A 22106-nucleotide genomic window follows, 5' to 3' on the forward strand; every position below is an offset into this window, starting at 1 on the left:
TCATGCGTGCTTGTTTGTATGTGTGTGTGTGTGTGTGTGTGTGTGTGTGTGTGTGCCTCCATGTATACATGTGCATGTGTGGGCACGGTTGTAAGATAGCTGAGCCTAAGTGCCTGATGTGTGTGAGCTCTGAAACCCCACAGTGTCCTTCTGAATCCTTGTCTGGATGCAAGCACAGCAGATGCAGGGCGCCTCCTTCTATCATGGACCGTGATCAGTAACACGTTTGACCTGCTGTCTGCTCGGTCAGGGCAACAGTATCGGCTGTTAGCACTTTTTACAGAACAAACCACTGTCTGTGGTGTCAGAGCTCTAAGCCTTTTGTTACAGTCCTGCCCTAAGGCACTGCTTATATAGCGTGCAGCCAAGTTCCTAACAGAGACAAATATGTGTTTTTACAAAATATATGATGTTGTTGTGTCTTGCGGCCTCTTTTTTTTAGCATGTTCTGTCATTCTACATCCCACATTTCATTTGTACAAAGTATTTTCTTTGCCTATCTTTCAAATAGTGCAAGTTGTTCACTCACTCGTTCAACCACAATCTCATGGCAGTGAATCGTATCGCTTACCTTTTCACGGTGAGTCAAATGGTTGCTCAGCCAGATAATAACATCTATTTATTAGTGGTTAATTAAAATGGACTGCCATTATAGGGCCAAGGAAGCTGAGTAGTCGTTAGTTGAGTGACCTCTGGGTATTTACTGCAGTTGGCCTCTCAAATACTTAAACCACTAATTCCTGCCACCATGCATGAATGAAAAAACATAGAAGCAATCACCATGATAGTCTAGTTCAAACCGCTTTAGAGGTAGACTGATGCTAGCTTCTATTTAGTACTTGATTTATTTGCCCATATTTGCTTATACCATAGTGTGTGCTAGAATTTGTTGACCTCGCACAAACATACCACAATGAATAGGTCGCCAGGTGCAGTACATGTCAGTTTTGCAAAAAAACAATCACTTTTATACTGTAATACAGCTTTTGTAACTTGAAGATTTATGTTTTACACCATTACATAACAAGTGTCGCAGAGGGTATGCGCTACCAGATGCAACTCAAGTAGACATTTGAACACAGACGACCTCAACACTCCTAACATCTGAGAAAGCAAGCCACAGTTTTTGTTGGATCCCATGTCACTTACATTTTAATATTTTACAGAAAAGCACTGTGACTGATGTTATTCATCGTGGCAGTGTTTTTGTAAGCGTGCCCTGTAAAGTGTCTTAAAGAACATTGCTCAAAAACTTTTTTATACCACTTAACCATACTGTAGTTTATTCTATTATTATTATTATACTTTAATTATACTAAAAATGGGAAACTGAATTGGGATTGATAATATAATGATACATTCACCATTATTGAGTGAATGTTTTTTCCAGTATTGTGAGCAGCACTCTATAGTGGTTTGAAGTTGTCTCTTGATTTTTCTATTTCTCACATAGCAGCTATAGTTTTGCTCCATTTATTGTGATTGGTTCCTAATTGGTTGTTCCCACTCTAGTTCTTCATGGTTAATGACTTCTAGGAGAACTGCTTGACATTTGCTATGCTTAAAGCTGTTATGCACTATAGTAAAGCATTTCTTGCCGGTCCTGGTGGTCTGGTTCAAGTTTGTGTAGACTTGACTCGGATTGCCAAAGTCCTTTATCTATTTCTTAGTCACTATTTGTCAGGTATGTGGAAAATGGTAACCCAGACGCCCCTTTTCCCTAGCAACTTACTCCAGCTCCTTCTGGGCAAACTATATGCACTCACATGTCAACTTTGCATACCACCACCAGTAATGACTGTACTTACTAATACCCACATTATTTTACCACAGGTACACAGATAATACAACAGCTACAACAAATGATACAGGCATGTAAAGTTCATGTCAGTTTGTTGAGCTGTGAGCCCTTTTTGTCTCATATTTGTCACAATTACAAAGGCTCCCAGAAGAACCTGTTTACCATCATTATGCATGCAAGACAATATCACACTGTCAACATAATTGAACTGAAGATGATTGATGGGTTCTTTTTTGTTTACCTGATTTTTGTTTGAGTGTGAGCCCTTATGCTCTGCTGGAATGAGCTTACTATTAAAGCCTGTCTAAGAGACATCTGTGTGTTTACTACCACCGTTGTAGACCCTGACAGATAACAGATGGTACAGGTATGAAGGGGTGTGTTTGCAGTAATGCTTGAACAGCATTCGAAGAAGCAGTTGATACAATTATAAAACATGGTATGGTATTATATTATCCTATCACACCTTGAATTAAGTTTTAGTCAAACGTGAATATAAGATTGCTGTATTTAGTTTGTAATTGCAGCTATATGTCAAAATAAGCCTAAAGTAAGGTCTCATACAGACATTTTCAGACTAATAAATTAATGTGTGGAGACCATTACAATTCTATTTGCAGAAAGTCTCTTGTGATCAGCAGCAATGTTCCAGATTTTTGGCACAGTTTAGTCGATCCAATTTAGTGTCCCCTCATTTCTTAAAAGGCTCAGAATGACAGTAATAGTTTAATGTGAGAAAAATTACACGTCAGTAATATCTTGAGGCTAGAGTCAACTCTATTGGTTTTTGGAGCTGACATCACTGTTGATCTGTAATATGCATGAAATTGAATTATATTTGATACAACAGAATGAGACTGTTATAGTAGTTTCAATGAGACTGATGAATGTAATAAAACAATTAGGTTAAGTTATAACTTGCAACTATATGTAAGAACTACCATTTCTTTTTTTTTTTTATTTAGCTAAAAATTCTCCAATTCATGTATTTTTACATTACCCGCTTTGGTTGCTATATGAAATAATACATTTTGCACTATACTGAGAGGAAAAAAGAAGAAACTATAAGCGCTTATCTTATCTCTGTTGGAGGAGATGGTGTGATATACCAGGATGTCCCAGATTTATTGATTCTGTATGTTCTCTCCTTGGTGTATCTGTTAATGTCATAGCAGTCATACGGCTCAACAGTGGCAGAAAGTTTAGGAAAAAACAGCACTGTCAGATGCAGCTGCCAATGCGTCTAACCAGTGTATGCAATGTGATCCAAATAATTCATCAAGCTATATATTTCAGAAGGCTGCTGCTGGAGACCAGGAGAATGGATCACCCCACTCCAGCTCTTAGATCTTTGTACTGGCTTCCTGTTTGTTAAAGAATTAATACTGTTGGTTTATGAAGCACTGAATGGTTAAGGGCCAGAATGCATTTCTGATCTGTTGCTCCGTTATGAACTGTCCAGTCCACTCAGATGGTGTGGGTCAGATCTGCTTACTGTCCCCAGAATCCGAACTGAACATGGAGAAGCAGCATTCTGTTTTTATGTTCCACATATCTGGAAAAAACTCCTGGAAAATTTGAGGTCTGCTCCAACTCTCAGTTCTCTTAAATCAGGGCTTAAGACTGCCTGTATCTGCCTGTAATTTTATCTCCTGTCTTATCTTTTTTATTCCATTTTAACTTATTTTTGTGTTCTATTTTATTTTACCCTTATTTCTTATCTTATTTTTTCCTTGCATTGTATGCCTTATGTAAAGCACTTTGAATTCCCTTGTTGTTGAAAGGTGCTGTACAAATAAACTTGCCTTTTTTTAAATATCTAAGGTTAGACTATGAGCCTACAGTGAAAATGTTGACTGGGCATACTGTACATTGCTGCTGCAGAGCTTGATTAAATGCCAGACACGGCAACAGTCCTTACCTTTCTCTACAGAGAGCAAGCATTCAGTACCCACTCCCACTTGACTTTGAAACATTTCCCGTATCTGAATTTCTTTTTTTTTATCACTTGCTTGTCTCTTTTATATTTCATGGCCACAGTCTACTGACGAAGCAACGATGAAGACTGATTGTTTGTATCTGCATGCTTAATGTGTGTACACATCATAAACTCCTAACCCTCAAAGGCAGCACATCCGGCAACTTTTGCTATGATACCTTGCTACATCCTGGATCTTTACTGCCGTGTTATCAGACGGTTTCGCGATTCAGTATCACCAGTAACAGTCACATTGTATAGGACATACAGTATGTAAATCATCTCGCCTGAAAAAACATCCACCAATTACTATACATTCAGCATAGTTGCACTTTCCAGGCTATAGGGGCCAGTAAACATTACAGTCACAATGTTGCTTACTTTGCCAGTTGGATATGGCTGGCAATTGTTTGTGTTGAAAGGAGAGGTGGGCTATTCGTGTTTTGTTTGCACACTGCTATGGGGGCAATAGATAGTCCAAAAATCAACCACAAAAGTACCCAAAGCGTGTTTTTTTTGGCTGTTACCCGGATCAAAACCTCCTTCCTGTGTCTCACCAAAGTGGTGAGATGGAAAAGGATTCAAAAATCTAGGTTGAAAAAATTTAGAAAATAGGATCCAGATTGAAATTTGCCAGAGGGATACCTAAACCTTTACATTTTTTGCAAGGACTTGTAAGTGCACTGCTTAGTCCCTCGAGCTGGAGGGTTAAAGGAAGGACACAGAACAGGTGCTCAGTGGTTTGGCTTCTTTTTATGTCGTGTACATCAGCGCCCTTTTCCTGGAGAAAAGCCTGAGAGACTGCTCAACTGGGGCAACAAGACACTGTGACTGCTGTCTTTCTTTTAGTACTCTTCTACTTTATTATTTGTTCACCTTTCCGCTTCCACTTAGCTTCAATCAAACGCAATCACCTTCCATTTCCACATAGCATTTTATTTCCTTCTGTCCAATGCCCCTCTCTTCTCTTCTCTTCTGACCTCTGCAGAAACATTTTTACCAGTGCATTTAAGCAGTGCTGAGCACTCAGAGTAAGGTTGCCCCTATAACTCTTATGGGTTTCTACTCTCAGGACCACTTCTCCACTGTCGCATGTCGGTAATGGAGCCCCCGGGAGCCTGAGCTTCTATCTCAACGAGAAAGGATTTACACAACTGAGCACTGATTGGGAAAGCAGTTGTAGCATCACTCCAAGGGCAATAAGATGGCAGCCTGCTGACAGTGAACATCTTTTTAAGAGGATCGCTGTCTTTCTGTCTTACAGCTATGGGGGTTTTAGGGGCATGTAAGTGAACATAAAAAGGCAGTGATAGAGGTGTAGTCAAGTAATGTCATACCTGATGAAAGCAGGTTGTTGTCTTACAGGTTCGTATTGCGTTGTACATTGAGAAGCTAATTTGTTTGAAGAATTGCTTTCCTTAAGGAGATTCTGTATTTGAGAATGTCAAATTGCAAACGATTCTAGCAAAAATTAAATCCATGGCACAGACTGGCACTGGTGTACTTTGTGGCTACTGATGGGTGATTGTGTATTTCAGTACAAACCAAACACCTGCTTTGCTTGAGTTATTTGTCAGTATGATTATTGTCTTACAAACCGTAAAGGGTGAAATGTTGGTTTATCAACATGGTTAAGTTTTACAACCATGTGCTAGTCATGCACATTTAAACACAGATAATAACCCTGACAACAAAGAAACAAAAACCATCAATGTCTGAAGCAGGAAAGTGGACAGAAACTGTCTTGTGGTAGTGTCAGTAATGGTTCAACCACTTGGTAGATAAAATAGTTAGATGAAATGATGAACATCACACTTGTGAGCCAGAAGGAGATTAGCCTAGTTAAGGACTAAAGCAGGGTGAAACTTCTAAAGCACACAAAGTACACAAGAAAAAGTTTTAAATTTATGATTGACATAACTATCCCTTGGCCAGGGGCAGTGACTTTCTGGAGTCTAGTTAAAGGATGTACCACCAAAACTTGTTGATTTTACATTTCTATTTGTATATGTATTAAACGCAAACATTAATAAGTTAATTGAGTGATGAGCTTTAGAAGAACTGGTAGGCATATGTTTTACCTTTGAAGAGGTCCAGGCTAGCGGTTTACCCCATGCTTCCACTGTTTATACTGAGCTAAGCTAAGCTATAATCACCTGCTGGCTCGGGCTTAACGCACAGACATGTGAGTGGTATCAATCTTGTCATCTAAGTTTCACCAATGAAAGCATTGCACTACCTACAAACGTTGTCCATAATTTTGATTGTCAGAGCTTGGATCAGTCACCAAATGTGTGTGAAGTTGCAGTCTGCTGTCTAAAGTATCAAGAAAATCCTTTAATTAAAAAGTTCTGCTCAAGAAGATTCAAAATGCCTCCCTTGAAAGTAAAAGAAAATGTTGAAGCAATTACACCGTGGAAGCACAGGCATATAAAAAATAAATTCTCAAAGCATTATTTCACACACAGTGTTGTTTCCTGAGTTATGTTGAGGTTAAATCTGGGGACGAATAATATAGCCTGAGCAATTTAAATAAGTGCAGCCGTGCTGTGCAGCAAGAATGAATCACCAGCATACAGCCAAATGGAAAGTAATGGCTGTACAGTTAGGTTCAGTTCAGTCTTCAACAGTTTTTGCCATTGGTATGAGTCATCCCCATAGGGTTTATTCACATTTTTTTGTCATTGTTTTTTTTTTGTTGTTGCCACAGTCAACATCTTGTACTGGAGTGTGGCCTTATGTTTTTTAGATGAGTTGTACTGAACTGGTGTCACTTGTGGAACACCAGCTTCCTCTATGCTCCACTTGATCAGGGTGCTTAAAACAAAACTCTCCCACTCAGTGTTTTGGGTCTTATCTTTGGGTTCATGCGGCAGCAAGATGCATTCTTGGCAATCCTTTTAGTTTGTACAGATAAAATTCAAAAATACTGATTTAACATGTAAATTGGTGAGCTTTGGATGCTGGTAAATGCATTTCTTATCTTTGGATAGAGCCAGGCTAGCTGCATCTAGTCATTGTCCTTTAAGCAAAGCTAACCTGCTGCTAGCTCTAGCTTTAACTGGCATGAGAGTGGTACCAATCTTCTTATTTAACTCTAGAAATCTAGAAAGCTGTAAGTATAATTTTTCCAAAGTGTTGATTTATACCTTTAAATTCCAAGCACTGCATCAGAGGCACTTTTAGTTACTAATTCCCCTTTTCAATAGCTCAAACCTGTTTGTTCTTCATGGACCAAAAACATTACAATTAAAATAGAAAAAAATAAAATAAAATAACATCATTGCCTTAAGACTAATTAACGAATTGGGCTGCATTCTGCTAATTTGTTTATTAATTTCTCTAATACTGAGAGAGACACAATTAAATCTGCTTTAGCCTACAACAATCACCAGGTTTTTTTTAAACATACAACAAGGAGTTTTTGACAGGTTATGAAACAGTCCCAGTTTAATACTAATGCCTCATTATATTACATTTACACCATCAGCTAGAAGATTGGCTATTTCCATATAGTTATTCTTTTTTTTTAAGTTTTTTTTTTTGGCCTTATTGGATAGTGACAGCTATAGATAGACAGGAAAGGGGGATAGAGAGAGAGGGGTCGCCTGCTCTACCGACTGAGCTAACCGGGCGCCCCAAATAGTTATTCTTAAGACCTGCATAGGGTTGTTTTGGTCAGATTCTTCTTGAAATCAAAAAAAACAAAGTAGTGGAAACCCTACCACTTTTGTCCATTGGGAGCATCAGAGACAACACAAAATTAAAGTATGGTAGCACTATTTATACTACATACTATAGTTGTTGGCACCTAACGTATATTACTTTTGAAGTAAGTGTGTACACAACATAACTGAATAACTCCTATCTGTAGATGGAATTGTAATATAATTGATTTATTGCTTCCATTGGATTGTCAAGCAAGGCATGTTGATATGCTGATTGACGGAGGCATGCACCACTTCTGTGCCTAGTAGAGTATGGAAATACACATTACTATATCATATGATAGTAAGCCATTTACAGGCTTTACTACTCGCGGCCTTGAAGGCAGCAACTTTAAGAATAGTGAAAATCAGCATAGAGATCATGCAGTGGGGCACTGAAATATGCGAACTATCAGTTGAGCCCAGAAGAAGCGGACAATGTTTAAGACCACCATAAACCATTTTTCGACTTAATCACCTGCTACCCAGGAGCTCAGAGCTTTATGTAAATACAAAACTAAAGCAAAACATTGTCAAGCACCAGTGATACCAGACGCTACCCTAAGCAGTTGCCTTTTGGGACCATACACTCGGTTGTTGCAATTGCAATCCCCCTTCCTTAAAGTGACACCATCATTTATTGATGTGGTGTTTCCCAAGCTGATATGGAACCCCTCTCAATAATTAATCTGACGCAAGTCCTGGCCAGGCTGAGGGAGCGGCGTGCTGCTGCTCATGCTCCACTAAGGACCACAGTGATCATTAGGCCCCAGTCTGGGTTATTTTCATCTCTCCGTTTATCACTTTTATTATAGCTGTGATGAAACACTGCGCGTGCTTCCATAAAGCACTTACGGGCCTCTGCTTGTTTAATGCATTCCTCTCCCACTGACAGGCCTGCACTAATCTCATTTTCCTGTGAGTCACTGTGGTTAATATCACTACTGCCCGCTGCACACACCCCCATACTATTACTATCCCATTTCTCATATGGAACATATTACATACATGGACATGAGCACATGCAGGTGCACACACAATTCTACTGTTACTGCTACCGCTACCACTGTTACAACCCGCACAAGCCCAACAACTGCTGTTACCTACTGCTACAACAACTCAATGTCTATTGCTGTCCAACTTTCTCCTGTTTCACAAGTTATTAAAAATCCATTGATGCAGCCATCCATTTTCCGAGTGGCAGTGGCAGTGGCAGTGGCAGGCGTTCATAAACCAAACGGGATATATAAATTCTCCACTGTCTTCTGTGTTTGCCCTGGATCGCTATCTTGTTGGACTTACCCGGAATACCTTCACAGGTATGCATTCAGGAGGCATCCTGATCAGATTCAACATGCTCCTTTTAGTGTAAAGGAGCAGCAATGCTACTCTGAGCTCATTTCTCATTTATGACCACCCTTTCCTCAAGGATGAGCTTTGTTAATTTTTTCACACATCTTACACTCACTCATTAACAAGACCCTGAAATACTGAGTTATTATTTACTATTGTCTAGAGGACTGTTTTGGCCTCTTGACTTTGAGGTGCTCACCCTCTTCTGTTGGCTTCCCACTCTGCTGAAAACCACTCCTGTGCAGCAATGGTCATCAACCCGGACACTCAGCTACACCTTTAAATTCTGCTTCTCAGAATCAAAAACAAATCTGTGGACAAGATATAACCTTGGTGGAGTACAACACCCACTGAGTGTGCTGCCAATAATCTGGACACAGCTATTTCTCTGGTAACAAGAGAAACCTGCGTTCCTAACCCTAACCCTAACCCCTGTTGGCTCGGAGCAGCAGCCCACCCCATATTCCCACAGCTACTCCTCACTGTGGAGAACTGTCATAAGCCTTAAGTCCACAAAGCATGTGTAGGCTAGATGAGCAAACTGTTAATACCTCTCCCTTGTCCTTGCAAGACAAAAGACCTGATTCACTACTCCACAAAGGATGCAATCTGCATTGAACCTCCTAAATTTGAGGTTTGACAACCTGCAACAGTCTCCACCACCACAAACGCCATCTGCCAGGACAGTCTGAGCAAAGCCCTGCCTCTTCTTCTTGAGTCATATGACAATTTGCCAGAGCATCTTTTGAGACCAACTGAAAGTCCTTCTTTGTGATCAAACTCTGCAGTACTTCTGGCCTGCTGAATCCTGTCTGCTGATTCTTAAACCCCCCTAAACTCTTCAGCTTCCTCACCTCTGTATTGTTACCAGCAAATTGAAATTAATTAAGTGTTTTGATTATTTTGTCTCACTTCTAAAGTTCAGTTGTATCCAAAAGTGTTCTCAGCTCCCTTGTCCTGTTGTCTGCTGTAAGTCTGCTGTAAGTCTGCTGTAAACTCATACACACACATAGCACACATATACAACTCTTAGAGAACAGGGCCTCCAGGCCAGCCATTTCTCCTGACTATAGAGGGCCAGTGAAATCAAATATCAGACCTTAATAACTACCACATGAACTGACTGAAAGCTGACAAGAAAATCATGGTACTAGCTCATGTATTTTTGTCAAAAGCCCCAGAATACACTTGACCGGTTTGGGCCACTGAGTTTGATTAGTGGAAACACCATTTTTCAAAACTATTCTAAGTATATGGTGAGGCGAGTGTCACAGACCTAACTCTAACTAATCCTACATGAGAGCCATCTGAGGCCTATAAGAGAAAATAATCTTTCAGATGTGTGGTTGAATAAGGACGACATGAAAGCCCTACAGTCATTTCATAACTTCAGGAGATTAAGAGACATCTGCATCCAGATCTTTGAGCTTGAAAACAGTCTACTTTGTATATTGTATGCAGGAAATAAACAGATTTTCATGTCTGTTCAGCTACTTTTATTTTTAGTGAAGTCTGTTGGCGACTGTATGTCAGTACAGACTAATTCCAAATAAACCCATAGGAAAACAGTCTGACATTTAGCTCATTAATAGTTCCAATTCTCTGTAACGCAATGTGATGAGATGGCAGTAGGCAATGTTTAAGCCATGCTTTGTTTACTCTGAAATGTGATGTTGCATCACTGATTAAAACTCAGCTCAATAAATCTTTTTTAAAAGCCCAATTACTATGACCTCATTGCAGCAGTCAGCTGTCACATGAAAACTTTACTCCTTTTTTCCTGCATCTTATAAAAGCTTACAACAAAAATGTAACCCTTGCTCACATGAAATGTCGAAGTTAATGCAAGTGACCCCCACAGTGCTGTATGATAGACTGGATAATTACATTCACAAGAGCTTACAGTGTATGGATTTGCAAACTTTCAGTACTTTACACAATGGGGTGCATCCTAAAGAATGTATTAACAATGCATTCTACAGTTAGTGTAAAGTCCTTTTGTTGAGTATAAAACAAAAATCAATCCCACTGCAAAGCCTGTTGTATAAGTTCTAAAGCGTATAGCCATTTATGTCTATAGCAGGGCATTTTATTGTTTGATGTTTTAGCAATAAAAAGGTTTTAATCCGAAAATAGCATGGATGTAATTATTTGCACCACAGCAACAATACCTAAGGGAGTGAAAATTGTGAGAGAATAAAATTCCCACACTGAAATCACATGACCACAAACCACATAAAATATCTGCAGTTTATCTACTCAAAAACAATAAAACAGTGCTTTAACTGGCAACATATAGTATTTCCTCTCTGTCTGTAGCCACCAGTGTATTGCAGCTTGGCTCTGGGTTTAAATCTCATAAGGATGTTGAAGAACACTTAACTTGAGATCGATAATGTTTCTGCCTCAGAGCCTGCGTTTGTGTCCCAGTGGATCCCAGGTCAGCTCACTGAAGTTCAGTGTGTCTCATCAGTATGCAACACAACACCACATATACATTACAAGTGTTTGGTCAGCTGCCTATGGGCAAGACAGACTCTGCTGCTTTATTCTATGGCTGTTTAGTCGAGCCAGACATTGAGCGTGGAACAAAGTTAGAGTGTGCTTCGATCTCATCGTTACAAACTGCGGTGTGCAGAGTCAGGTAAATTACCAGGAGCAATAGGATTACCAGCACTCATTGTAATGCACAATAGAATACTCAAGATCAGGAGCTCTTTATTAAGTCGCACCATTTAAAATCTGTTGTAACATCTGATAAATCCATTGTTTAAAATGTGTGTGCTTGCATTGTGCTGGTGCTATAAAAAGCACTCTAGCTTGTTTTACCAAGGAGTTAAGAATTCTTCATGAATGGTTTCTACTAATACATTTCATTCCTTCTCATTTATTTGCTAAAGTATTAGACTGAGATAAATCGCCCTGCCTCTCTGTTGTTGTTCCATAACTACTAACTTGGACATGGATCATCAGTAACTTCTCTCTCTCTCTCACACACAGCACACACACCACACACCCACACACACACACACACTTAGGCATATAGAAACACGGCAGTAACAACATGATTAATTGGGAAGGCTTTTTTGGGCATCGCTGTAGTTTACACTACAGTGCACAGCAGATGGAGGGAGTGGGAGGTAGAGGCTCTGAAAATGTTGTGGATCTAGAGGTTTCACAGGTGTACCAAAGACATTTACAATAGAGCAAGAAGGATTGAGGCTCCTTGTGTGCATGTGTGAGACTGCACATGGATGTGTGTGTTTCTATTTTTGCTGCCGGGCTAGTCAGCAGGCCTGTCTTGGTGAGTCAGGGTGTATGTGGTGACAGTGACATACAGACACACTGACAGAGGAGATGGAGGGTCAGCCCGGTGCATCCTGGGAAAGGTCTGGCAAGTGCATAGCTTGACACAAGTGGACCTGATTAGGTTGGGTTGTGCTTTGGTGCAGGTTAAAAACACTTTTCTGTAGGAGTGTCCCTGTGTGTTTGTGTTCATCTCAGCCTATGAATTTACCAGAGACTCCAAAATTTGCACCAATTTTTCACTCAAGTTGAAATGTTTTCAATTTGTGCAGACGCATCTTCAAGTTCTTGCCAACCAACTGCCCCCGGCATTACCATAGATCTTATGGTATCTTTAAGGGGACTATATGTAATATTGGGTACAGGGTAATTGACTACATATGGTGTAGGATAAACAGTACAAAATAATAAAATGTTATATAATTTATACAAGCAAACCTTCACAACACGGCTCTTTATTAGACAATAAGTGCAGTTTGAGCTTCTACCCAATGCAAAGAGGGGAAATAACTCTAATCTTAGTACCCTGACACTGTTAAGCCACATGCTTCCTCAGGGGTATTCGTTCTGCCATTTGATCTGATATTAAGTGAAACCGAAGTGTGAACCAGCTCCATCACAGAGATTCGCACATTGTCTTAAATAATGTGTCTCAACAGGGATTGTACCTGAAAATGGCTCGTACATCCTTCAATGCAACTATTCTCCTATCCTTTTTTTAATTGCTGTGCTGTGGCACGCTGTGTTGGGACAGATTCATCAGAGTCAACTGGCCTTGCTTGTTCTCTCACTCTCGCCTTCCTCTGTTTTCTCCCTCTGTTTATTTGGTTTTGTCTTTCTCTTCTCTTTTACCCTTCCGTTCTCATATATCTGCCTTTGACTTTCTCTGACTATGCAGTTTTGTGTAACATACTGTATGTGAATGCAGTGTCTCTTCTAAAGGGCAATGTAGGATATTTTATATTTCCTTTGCCACTGAAGAAAGAACAGCTATAACCTATAGGCTACAGTGTACATGGTACAGTTGGTGAAATCTCACACTGGATGTATATGCAGGCACTATGTAGGCACGCACAGGTCTCCTTGGTGACGATGTCAGTAACTTTATCTACAAGTATGCCTAGATTATACAGTAAGAGGTGTGTATAACATATGGGAATGTGTTAAAAACATGATGTCTGCATGTCCATATAACCATAACCACCATGTCCACATAAGAGGCTGAACCTGAACCTTTTTGTTACCTTAGAATGAGCCATTTGTATCTACAGAGGGAATGGGTCCTCATCCTCAGAGGCCAGCATATTTCTACAGTAGCCCAGAACAGACAAATCAAACACTACTATTTTATATATATATTATACATACTATTTTTTACATTTTTATAGTTTCTACTACACGCTTGGAAGGCTGAGCTATTTCAAATGGTTGCAATCTGCAACTGCACCACTAGATGCCACAAAATCCTTTGGTCTTACATTCTTCTGTACAGCATGCTTTACAACCTGTTTGACACAGATTTGCCTTATATAAGTTGTAGTCTACAACCTGGGTCCTGTGCATACTCACCGGCAAGGGGGCTATAACTATTTTAATATATGTCAGGTACTTAGTTTAGAGCAGAATTTAGCTGGCTATGCAGTTGTAACCAAAGTCCCAATTACTGGCTCATGTTTTGTTATGTATTCAGTGGCAGCCTTGTTGCCATGTACCTTATTGTTGCAGTTAAATATAAATAAAGACTTGATTAAAACAGGTTTATAATGAGTCTTTTGGGGCAGATGCAGCTTTATGCAGATGCAGCTTTTTGTACTGTAATTCATGACAAGGGCTGCCTTCCTTGCCTGCCTTCACCGTGGCTTTTCCTTTGCCTAAACCTTGTCTCAGTGCTTTTCCAGGTCTTTTTCTGCAGCAGAAATTTCTCAAAGCTTTCACAGGTGGCTGCTGCCTCGATATGAATATTTGATAGCCCTCATATATCTCCCTTGAGGGTAGTGAAATATTAAAACACTTTCTGGTGGCCGTTTTGACTTCTCAGAGGCTCTAAAAAATTTACTTCCTGATGAGAGGGAGAAAAAATAATTAGAATTTGACACAATATGTTTAAAATGCCTTCTTCTGTTTATAACATGTGATGTTTGCTGCTCTACCTGGGCAGAATGTAGATTTTGGATCTGAATGTTTATATATGCTCCATTGATCTGCTGGGGGTTCATTAACTGTGAATATGCAAATATTGGGATGGAGAGGAGGGGAACTGTAAAATTTAAGCTTCTATTTTTTTCTCTTTTCTTCTCTCTTTAATGTCCCTCAATAGCGTGTACATTATATGAATGTTTCTCATATTATTTATCTTTCAGCGCGATGCCAAGGGACAGTACCTGTTCGACCTCATTTGCCACCATCTCAACCTGCTGGAGAAAGACTACTTTGGCATTAGATATGTTGACCCAGACAAACAGAGGGTAAGTAGTAATTCTTAATAATATAATGTAATAATAACTAAATTTCTGTTGGATTTAATTCAGTTTAATCCAGTGATGTCGCTTTACCATGACTCATGGTTTGGTCTCTTTGCTTCTCTGTCATTTGTCAATTTTTCCACTTACAGTCGCCTGAGTTTACCTTCAATTAGTCATTTATCCCCTTGAATTAAAAACATATTCACACAACCTACACAATTTGCTTCTTTGAATCAGATGATAACTTCTGTTATCCCGTGCAATACATTTTAGGTTGTCTGAGGTAATACAGCATTGTGTATAACAGGCTAGACTCTTTTTTCAGGATGATACCATCATTCAAATGTAAGGGTCTGAGGGGACCCTATGAAGCTGATGCAAGGATAAGGAGCCATCTGTAGCCACTTTTATCTAGAAGGAACCTCTGTAGTTGTTCTGTACCAGTCAGTCTTTACCATCTCTACACTGTCTTTAGGTAACCAGCACATCATCAATTAAGTCTCACAGGCAGTGATGGATACTTTAAAAAATGCTGTTAGGTATAAATGCCAAGCCTTGCTGGGTTTTTTTTTCTCTTCCTGCATAAATATTCCAGTCAAGATGGTTGGCCTCCAGGTTAATTATGCAAGTTGGCAAAAGGCCAACCACTTTGATTGAAATGAATATCAATCACAGAATTTACACAGTCCTTGGTGAATTTGCAGGGCTTGGACTAAGTATTTGTTAATCACACACTTTTGAACTGGCGATGGGATTACACTTGTTTTCAAGGCTTGAAAATGTTGCATGTCATGCTGCATTTAATCAGCCAGCATCATTTTAAGAAAATGTAAATAAACAAATAAAATGTAGCTGTTGCTAACAAAAAAAAGAGTGTATAATTAAAAGCTAACAGCATCATTGTATTTTACAGTTACTGTATTGTGAGAACAGTGTCCTGTTTTTGTCAGCGTGTCATCATCTAACTGATTGGAGCCAGTTTCACCTCAGGATGTTTAACACTGACAGAAAGCAGCACACTCCTGATTATCTTCCAAACAGCTTTCTTTCATCTCCTCTCTGCATGGTGACTGTATTGGAGTGGGCCTAAATACACAGAAGACAAGGAGATACTGTGCCCTCCAGCTTTACAGTAGATTACAAGTCATCATGCTCTGCTGCTGAGCAATCAGACCCCAGACCGACAGTTTAGCAGCTAAAGACTCCAAAAGTTAAGGTCTTTACTTCTCTTTCTCTCCTTTTCAGCATTGGTTGGAGTTTACAAAGTCAATTGCCAAACAAATGAAATGTAAGTATTTCAGACCTGATAAGTTGGTTAAATCCAGTGTCCAAAGTTGACTAGAGTAATTGTATACTAAGAAAAATACACAAATCATGGAAACCACATTAAAACAATACATGACAATATATTTTATTTTTATTTTTTTATATTAGTTTGTCTTTCTTTCGCAGCCCAGCCTCCATTCACCATGTGTTTGCGTGTCAAGTTTTACCCACCTGACCCTGCTGCCCTAAAAGAGGAAATCACCAGGTAAGATTTCAAGATAGCTTGGTGGGCTGCAGGTGGAAAGTGTGGGATTGAGGGATTGGTGTAAGTTAAATTTTAGTCTGACAGTCTTTGCCTCTCAGGACTCTCTTTCTCTCCCACTAGTGAGGTTTTAATAGTGAGAGTAGTGACGTGTTTATGCCTTTTCAGTCATGGCCCTAACCCTAACATTATAGTCAAAACTATATCACTAGTCATGTCTCCCCTAAAATATTTTGTTAGAGAGGCGGCTTGGTCCGGGAGTGTAATACTATTCTGTAGGGTATATAGGCTACAATATAGTATAGAATTGAAGATTTCTATCATGTAGTTTAGAGAATATTATAGATCTAAGATGAAACTGACAGAAAGGCAAAGACTGTGATAAAAAAAGGCGTAGGGGCAGCTTCACAGATATATCCATACACAGCACAGTCAGGCTGCTGATATTTCAGAGCCATAGATTGTAACTTGCACAAACTTCAGGATCGACGTGTCAGGCAGGCTACATACATAACATATTCAACCAAACAGTCTCTCTGCTAAAGGATGGAAAGAGAGTTAGCAGGTTAATAAGGGGGATGCATTTTGATAATTTAGCTAACAATGGGGATGGTATCACCCCTCACCCCCCCTCAAATTTCCTACTTATGCATGGGTCACAAGTATTGCATCTCCTTAAAGTCAGAGCTTGAATGGTGCAAATTTGGCACCAGTATTTCCAAGGGGCTGAGTAAGCACACAGTTTTCTGAATCAAACATGTAATAACATCCAAATATCTTTTTTCGAACTTTTCCACAGAAACCTTCCAAATCCTTCTGATATTGCATTACCTGTGTTATTACAGCTCTGGTTATTCATTTCAGCCTCCTGTTGCTTTATTTGACGACTGACTAGTAGTATCAAAAATAATGTGGAAAAAGTGGTCTCTATTTTAAAACCAAAATTAAACACAGGTGACCTATAGACAATTACTCATCTCTCTTTTTTGGAAGTAATAACCACAGTGTAAAAATGCTGACACAGAGCAAACCTGAATAAAAAGCATAAAAATTACCCTCCATAGCCCTGATTTTATTGAACCAAAGGGGATGTCTCTGTCTTCTGCCCTTCTATTCACTTCCTTGTCTCATAAAATCAGATACATTTATTATTTTATGCCCCTCCAGCCTGCTTTTAGATAATTGAAAAATTAAGAAGCGAACTGGAGCTTAGTAAAGGGTTTCAAGAATAATATTTGCTTTCATCTGAACTGAGAGTCCTTTCAGTACATACATCTTAAATCTGTAGCAGCCCTTATTTTATTGCCTTAAAAACCGGCAAATTAAATCGTTTTATTATAGTTTTTCATTGTAAAGTTGAAGGTGAAAATATGTTTTCAACTTGTTTTCTTTATTATTGAGTGTAAAAGAAGACCTTATGAGTAATCTCAAGCACAACATTTAAAATCTTAATTTAAATTGAGTAATGAAAAGGCATGTATTGATGCAGGCACAAAAGAAAAACCCCAGTGAGCCCGTGTGCAGGAGGATTTTTGTGGGGTTTTTTGTAAGCTGCAGTGTCATGAAGCTCCTCGCCATTACTGTACTGTGTGGCATCCTTGACAGCTGAACAAACTGCTGCGAGGAGTGAGCCAGAGAGCTTCCGAGCGCACAGATCCCTGTAAATACATCACATCCCTTGACTGGTTGCCACGCAGTGAAATCTCTTATTGGCAATCCAGCTCTTCTTGATGGAGCAGAGCGCCGGCAAGGGAGAGCTCCTCCATCCTCCGCCATCTGTTCTGACTGGAAAGCTTTCACAGACACACACATACATAGCAGAAAAGCAAAAACATGAAAGGTAACATTTTGCATAAATTTATTTGCTGTTAGCTGTTCAATTTCTTTATATATAATTTCACAACAGGTGGTGGCAGCAATTATTAGTGACTAGACAGCCTTACTAAAGTCCCACAGTGCAGCTTCATGAATTGCTAGCAGCTGCAGGTTGAGACTGTTAAGCTAACCATAAACACACTTTGGGGAAATGATGCACAAATTCTAACTTAACATGTAAAAACATATAATTTACATTACAGGCATCAGGTCGTAACTTGAGCATCCTCTAATGTCAAAAGTCTTACAACCCTGACATTTTTCGTAGCAATGCTTTGTACTGCTATACTATTTATTGCTTTGCTGCTTTGAGAGAAGCTGAGTCACAGTCATTTGAAATGAATGCGGGGCAGGAAAACTGACACATAAGTAATCTTTGGATGCTGTGGACGAGAGTTGATTGAGTTGCTCTCTGTGGACTTGTGCGAACCAGCAGTCCAATTTTAAATCATTGTCAATTCTCAAAATGATTATGCTTTAGCTCAAGTTCTGCCTCGAGGGTAGGCTGCATATCCCGTGTCTAATGTCCCGGCAGAAAACCTTGGATTGCCAATCATGCATTCATTTCTTTTTTTTCTAAATTGTAATTATAGAGGATTAATCTTACTGACTTTGATTATTCCCTGACTTTTCCTCTAGCGCCACCAGCAGGTCAAAGTTTTCACTTATCCTGCAAAATATCCCAACATCTACTGGAGTGGCATGAAATTTGGTAAATTCATGATGTCCAGATTATAATTCCTAATGACTTTGGTGATTCCCTGATTGTCTTCTAAACTGTAAACATTCACCATGTGTGTTGCCAAGAAAGGGAATGTCTGTTTATATCCTATCTAAATAATTACCCGAATCAGTTTCTCTGTGTTCCACTCCACAGATATCTTGTCTTCCTGCAGGTTAAGAGGGATCTCTACCATGGTCGCCTCCTGTGTAAGACATCAGATGCTGCTCTGTTGGCTGCCTACATATTACAAGGTATGACAACATTGGCAGTTGTCATTTGCTGTAAATAACAGTATTTCCCCACCAGAGGTGTGTCAACCACATATGATTGTGTATAATATTCATGTTTGTGACCTTTTGAATTTAAAATTAAAATTTTAATATTCCTAAACACAGTAAACAACTATTTACACACAATTACTTCTTAAAAAAGGGATTCAATGGAAAAGTTGGTATGTTTCTCTTTGGGAAAATATGAAGTGTTTGCAAGGTGTCTTTGGGTGTCAGGCTCATCAACATTCGGAGAAGTGAGTTGTATTGAGAAACAGTTTCACTATTACACATCGTACCAACCAGCTATCCTACCAACCATTTCTCAGCCAATCCTTGAATGCAATGTTCTTGGGTGTCTCTGTATGGCCTAAACACCACAAGACAGTGCGTCAATAAATTGGCAGACACCGTCTTGGATACTGGCTTGTTTATTATAGCAATCTATGCAGGGTTATATCTAATTCAATAAATAAATCTATTTATATAAAATAATTTGGTTGAACAGTAAAATAGAGTATATACTATTATAAATCAGAGGCTGCCTGAGCCTTCCCTTTCTGTAAAGCATTTCGTCTCTGGCTTATAATAAGCACTGTTTGACTTCATGTAAAAAAAATGTGAATCCATAATGTCCAAATTGTATGTTTAGCTACCTAAAATATATTTTTCAACTGCAATTGCTGCCTGATCAGTTCAGTGCCCCCCAGAGATCAGGAAACTTGCCAAACCCTGCTCTGCCATCTTGTACTTGATGGTACAAACACGCCACCTGAATGACAGAGATGTGGAGATAAGGTTAAACATTGGCAAAGAGCTATTGATGCGCTCAAGTATAAAGTAACTCAAACAATACATTTCAAAGTTCCAACACTCCAATAAATCACTGACAGCAGGTATTTAACTCTAAAATAAGTTATGTGGATGTGGTCAGTTTGAGTTCTGAGTGTTGAGTCCCTGCTAACCAGCTCTGCACCATTCAGGATGTTTAATAATTGATGCTTTTGTGTGTGCCTTTATTTCGTGTGCAGGTGAATTCAAAACCTTGACTTCTTGGTATTTGCCTTGTGTATTCTCCAACTTATAGTGTGGGTGTCTTTCTTTTTCTCTTTTTGCTGAGGCAGTATCTTTGACCACAATGCACTACAGTGCTAACTTTGTTTTAATCAAAACAACCACATTCAACGAGTAAAGTGGCAAAATGCCCTTGGTAAAGTAATTGATAGAAAGATATAATGTAATGAATTTGGTTTTAAGAAATTATTGAAATAGTGTTCAACAATGTTTGAAAAATATGAGTTTCATGATTGCAGCTACTTTTTACTCAGCCTATGAATCTTCTGCCCACCCAACACTTGTTAGGTATGCATCACATATTATTTAAATGTTCCCTACTAGAACTAGTACTTGCAGTCAGTGACAACTATAATGTTTGGAAAAGCAATTACATTTGAAATTGTCTAAGCAGATTAAAAAGTCGCCATCAAACACGAAAGTTAACATTTCCTTTGCTGTGTCTTTTTTCCCATTTCCCAGCTGAAATTGGTGACTACGACCCCGGGAAACACCCAGAGGGCTACAGCTCCAAGTTCCAGTTCTTCCCTAAGCATTCAGAGAAGTTGGAGCGGCGGATTGCTGACATCCACAAGACTGAGCTGATGTAAGGTGACACCTGTCCATGTCCCTGTGTCCCTGTGTACCTGTGTTCACTTCCATAGCAGCCACAGTGCCGGCATCACGAAAGCACATAAGAGATAAGAGATAAGAGAGATTTTATTTGTCACATGCACAGTTATACATAGTACAATGCACAGTGAAATGCTTCTTTGTACTTGCAGCCAGTAGATAAAACAAATACTACCTACAGTAAAAGAAACCAGTAAGTGATTTGCCACAGACGAACACAAGGTAAACATATAAGCGTAAGGTATAAAACTAAGAGAAAAATCAATAAAAATTATTATACTGTTAAATAAATATTAAATAGTATCTGTAAATTACTTTAAAATAGACCTGTAACTCCAAAAGTGGTAAAACTTAGCAAGGGGTAGCTCAAAATATATACCACACAAAATTTAACCAGTATTGAAGCAAGCTATGTGAGTAAAGTTACAGTGGTGGCAGTTGTTTTTTTTTTTTTTTAAGTCCGGTTAAGCTCAGAGTTGAGCACGGGCGGAATGGGCTATGTGGGATAGGAAACCTCCTTCTTCAGGGCCTCTCAGTCCTTTGTCCCTCAGGCATCCGGAAACGCCGACCTGTGCAGTAGATGAGGAAGAAAGTGTGTCCAGGGTGACTGGGCTGTTTGAGGATCTCTTCGCCCTTAACCCTGCAACGTTGTGTAAACTGTCCCTTGCAGGTTGGGGAGGAGGGGGTTTTGATGGTCCGCTATTGCAGACCGGACCACCATTTTGATGGCCATGAAGTCCTGCCGTGGTGCAGGTTGTCCCATCCAGGTGGTATGATGCTCCACAACAAGAGCTTCTCGATTGTGTACAGGTGTAAAGTTCCTAGGCACCATGAGAGGAGCTTAAAGGTCTCGTTGAGGCGTCTGAGGAGTAAGAGACCGCTGTCTGGCTTTCTTACAATGGTTGTTACAGGTGGACAGGTCCTTGTGAGGATGTCACTCCCAGGTATCTTTGAAATTTTTCCACACCTCTTTCCACTCAGAGCCACAGGATAGTGGAGTGGATGGAAGTTCCCTCTTCATGCTGTTCCTTAGTTTTGCTGGACTTCAGGCCAGGGAGGTGGGTTTTCTCCCGGACACCATCCTCCAGGTGGGGAGACACTCCCTCCTGTAGGCTGTACTCATCGTCGTGGAGATTATCCTACAAACCAAGCGGTTGTTGCCAGCAAAACTTGATTGGATGATGGTTGGAGTCCTGACGTGCTCGCAGCCTGTGTGTACAGCTGATATAAAGCAGAGCTGAGGGCACAGCAACCCTGGGGGGGATCCAAGTGTTGAGGAGTCAGGGGGCTAAGTGTAGTGACCCACTGCCAACCAACGCTGTGTGGTCTGCCGTTAGGAAGTTGTACGATCCACTACACAGGAGGAGTTCCAGGACCCAGATCAAGGCAAGTTTTGGGGGACAGGTCTGGAGGGGAC

General features: G+C 39.7%; 1 protein-coding gene across 3 annotated transcripts in view; it reads left to right on the top strand.

Annotated features, from left to right (window-relative positions):
- The window catches only part of LOC118321114 (FERM domain-containing protein 5-like), a 68927-nt gene that overhangs the window by 34316 nt on the left and 12505 nt on the right, over positions 1 to 22106 (top strand). For 2 of the 3 annotated variants that reach the window (XM_035652307.1, XM_035652308.1), the window contains exons 2-6: positions 14506 to 14610; positions 15853 to 15895; positions 16060 to 16138; positions 18888 to 18985; positions 20540 to 20663. In XM_035652307.1, the coding sequence (XP_035508200.1) occupies positions 14506 to 14610; positions 15853 to 15895; positions 16060 to 16138; positions 18888 to 18985; positions 20540 to 20663 (449 nt within the window). The remainder of the gene's footprint in view (positions 1 to 14505; positions 14611 to 15852; positions 15896 to 16059; positions 16139 to 18887; positions 18986 to 20539; positions 20664 to 22106) is intronic. The other variant, XM_035652309.1, reaches the window with a different exon arrangement.

This window comes from Morone saxatilis, unplaced genomic scaffold (genome assembly GCF_004916995.1).
Source record: "Morone saxatilis isolate NCDOM2014 unplaced genomic scaffold, NCSU_SB_2.0 Contig11, whole genome shotgun sequence".
NCBI lineage: Eukaryota > Metazoa > Chordata > Actinopteri > Moronidae > Morone > Morone saxatilis.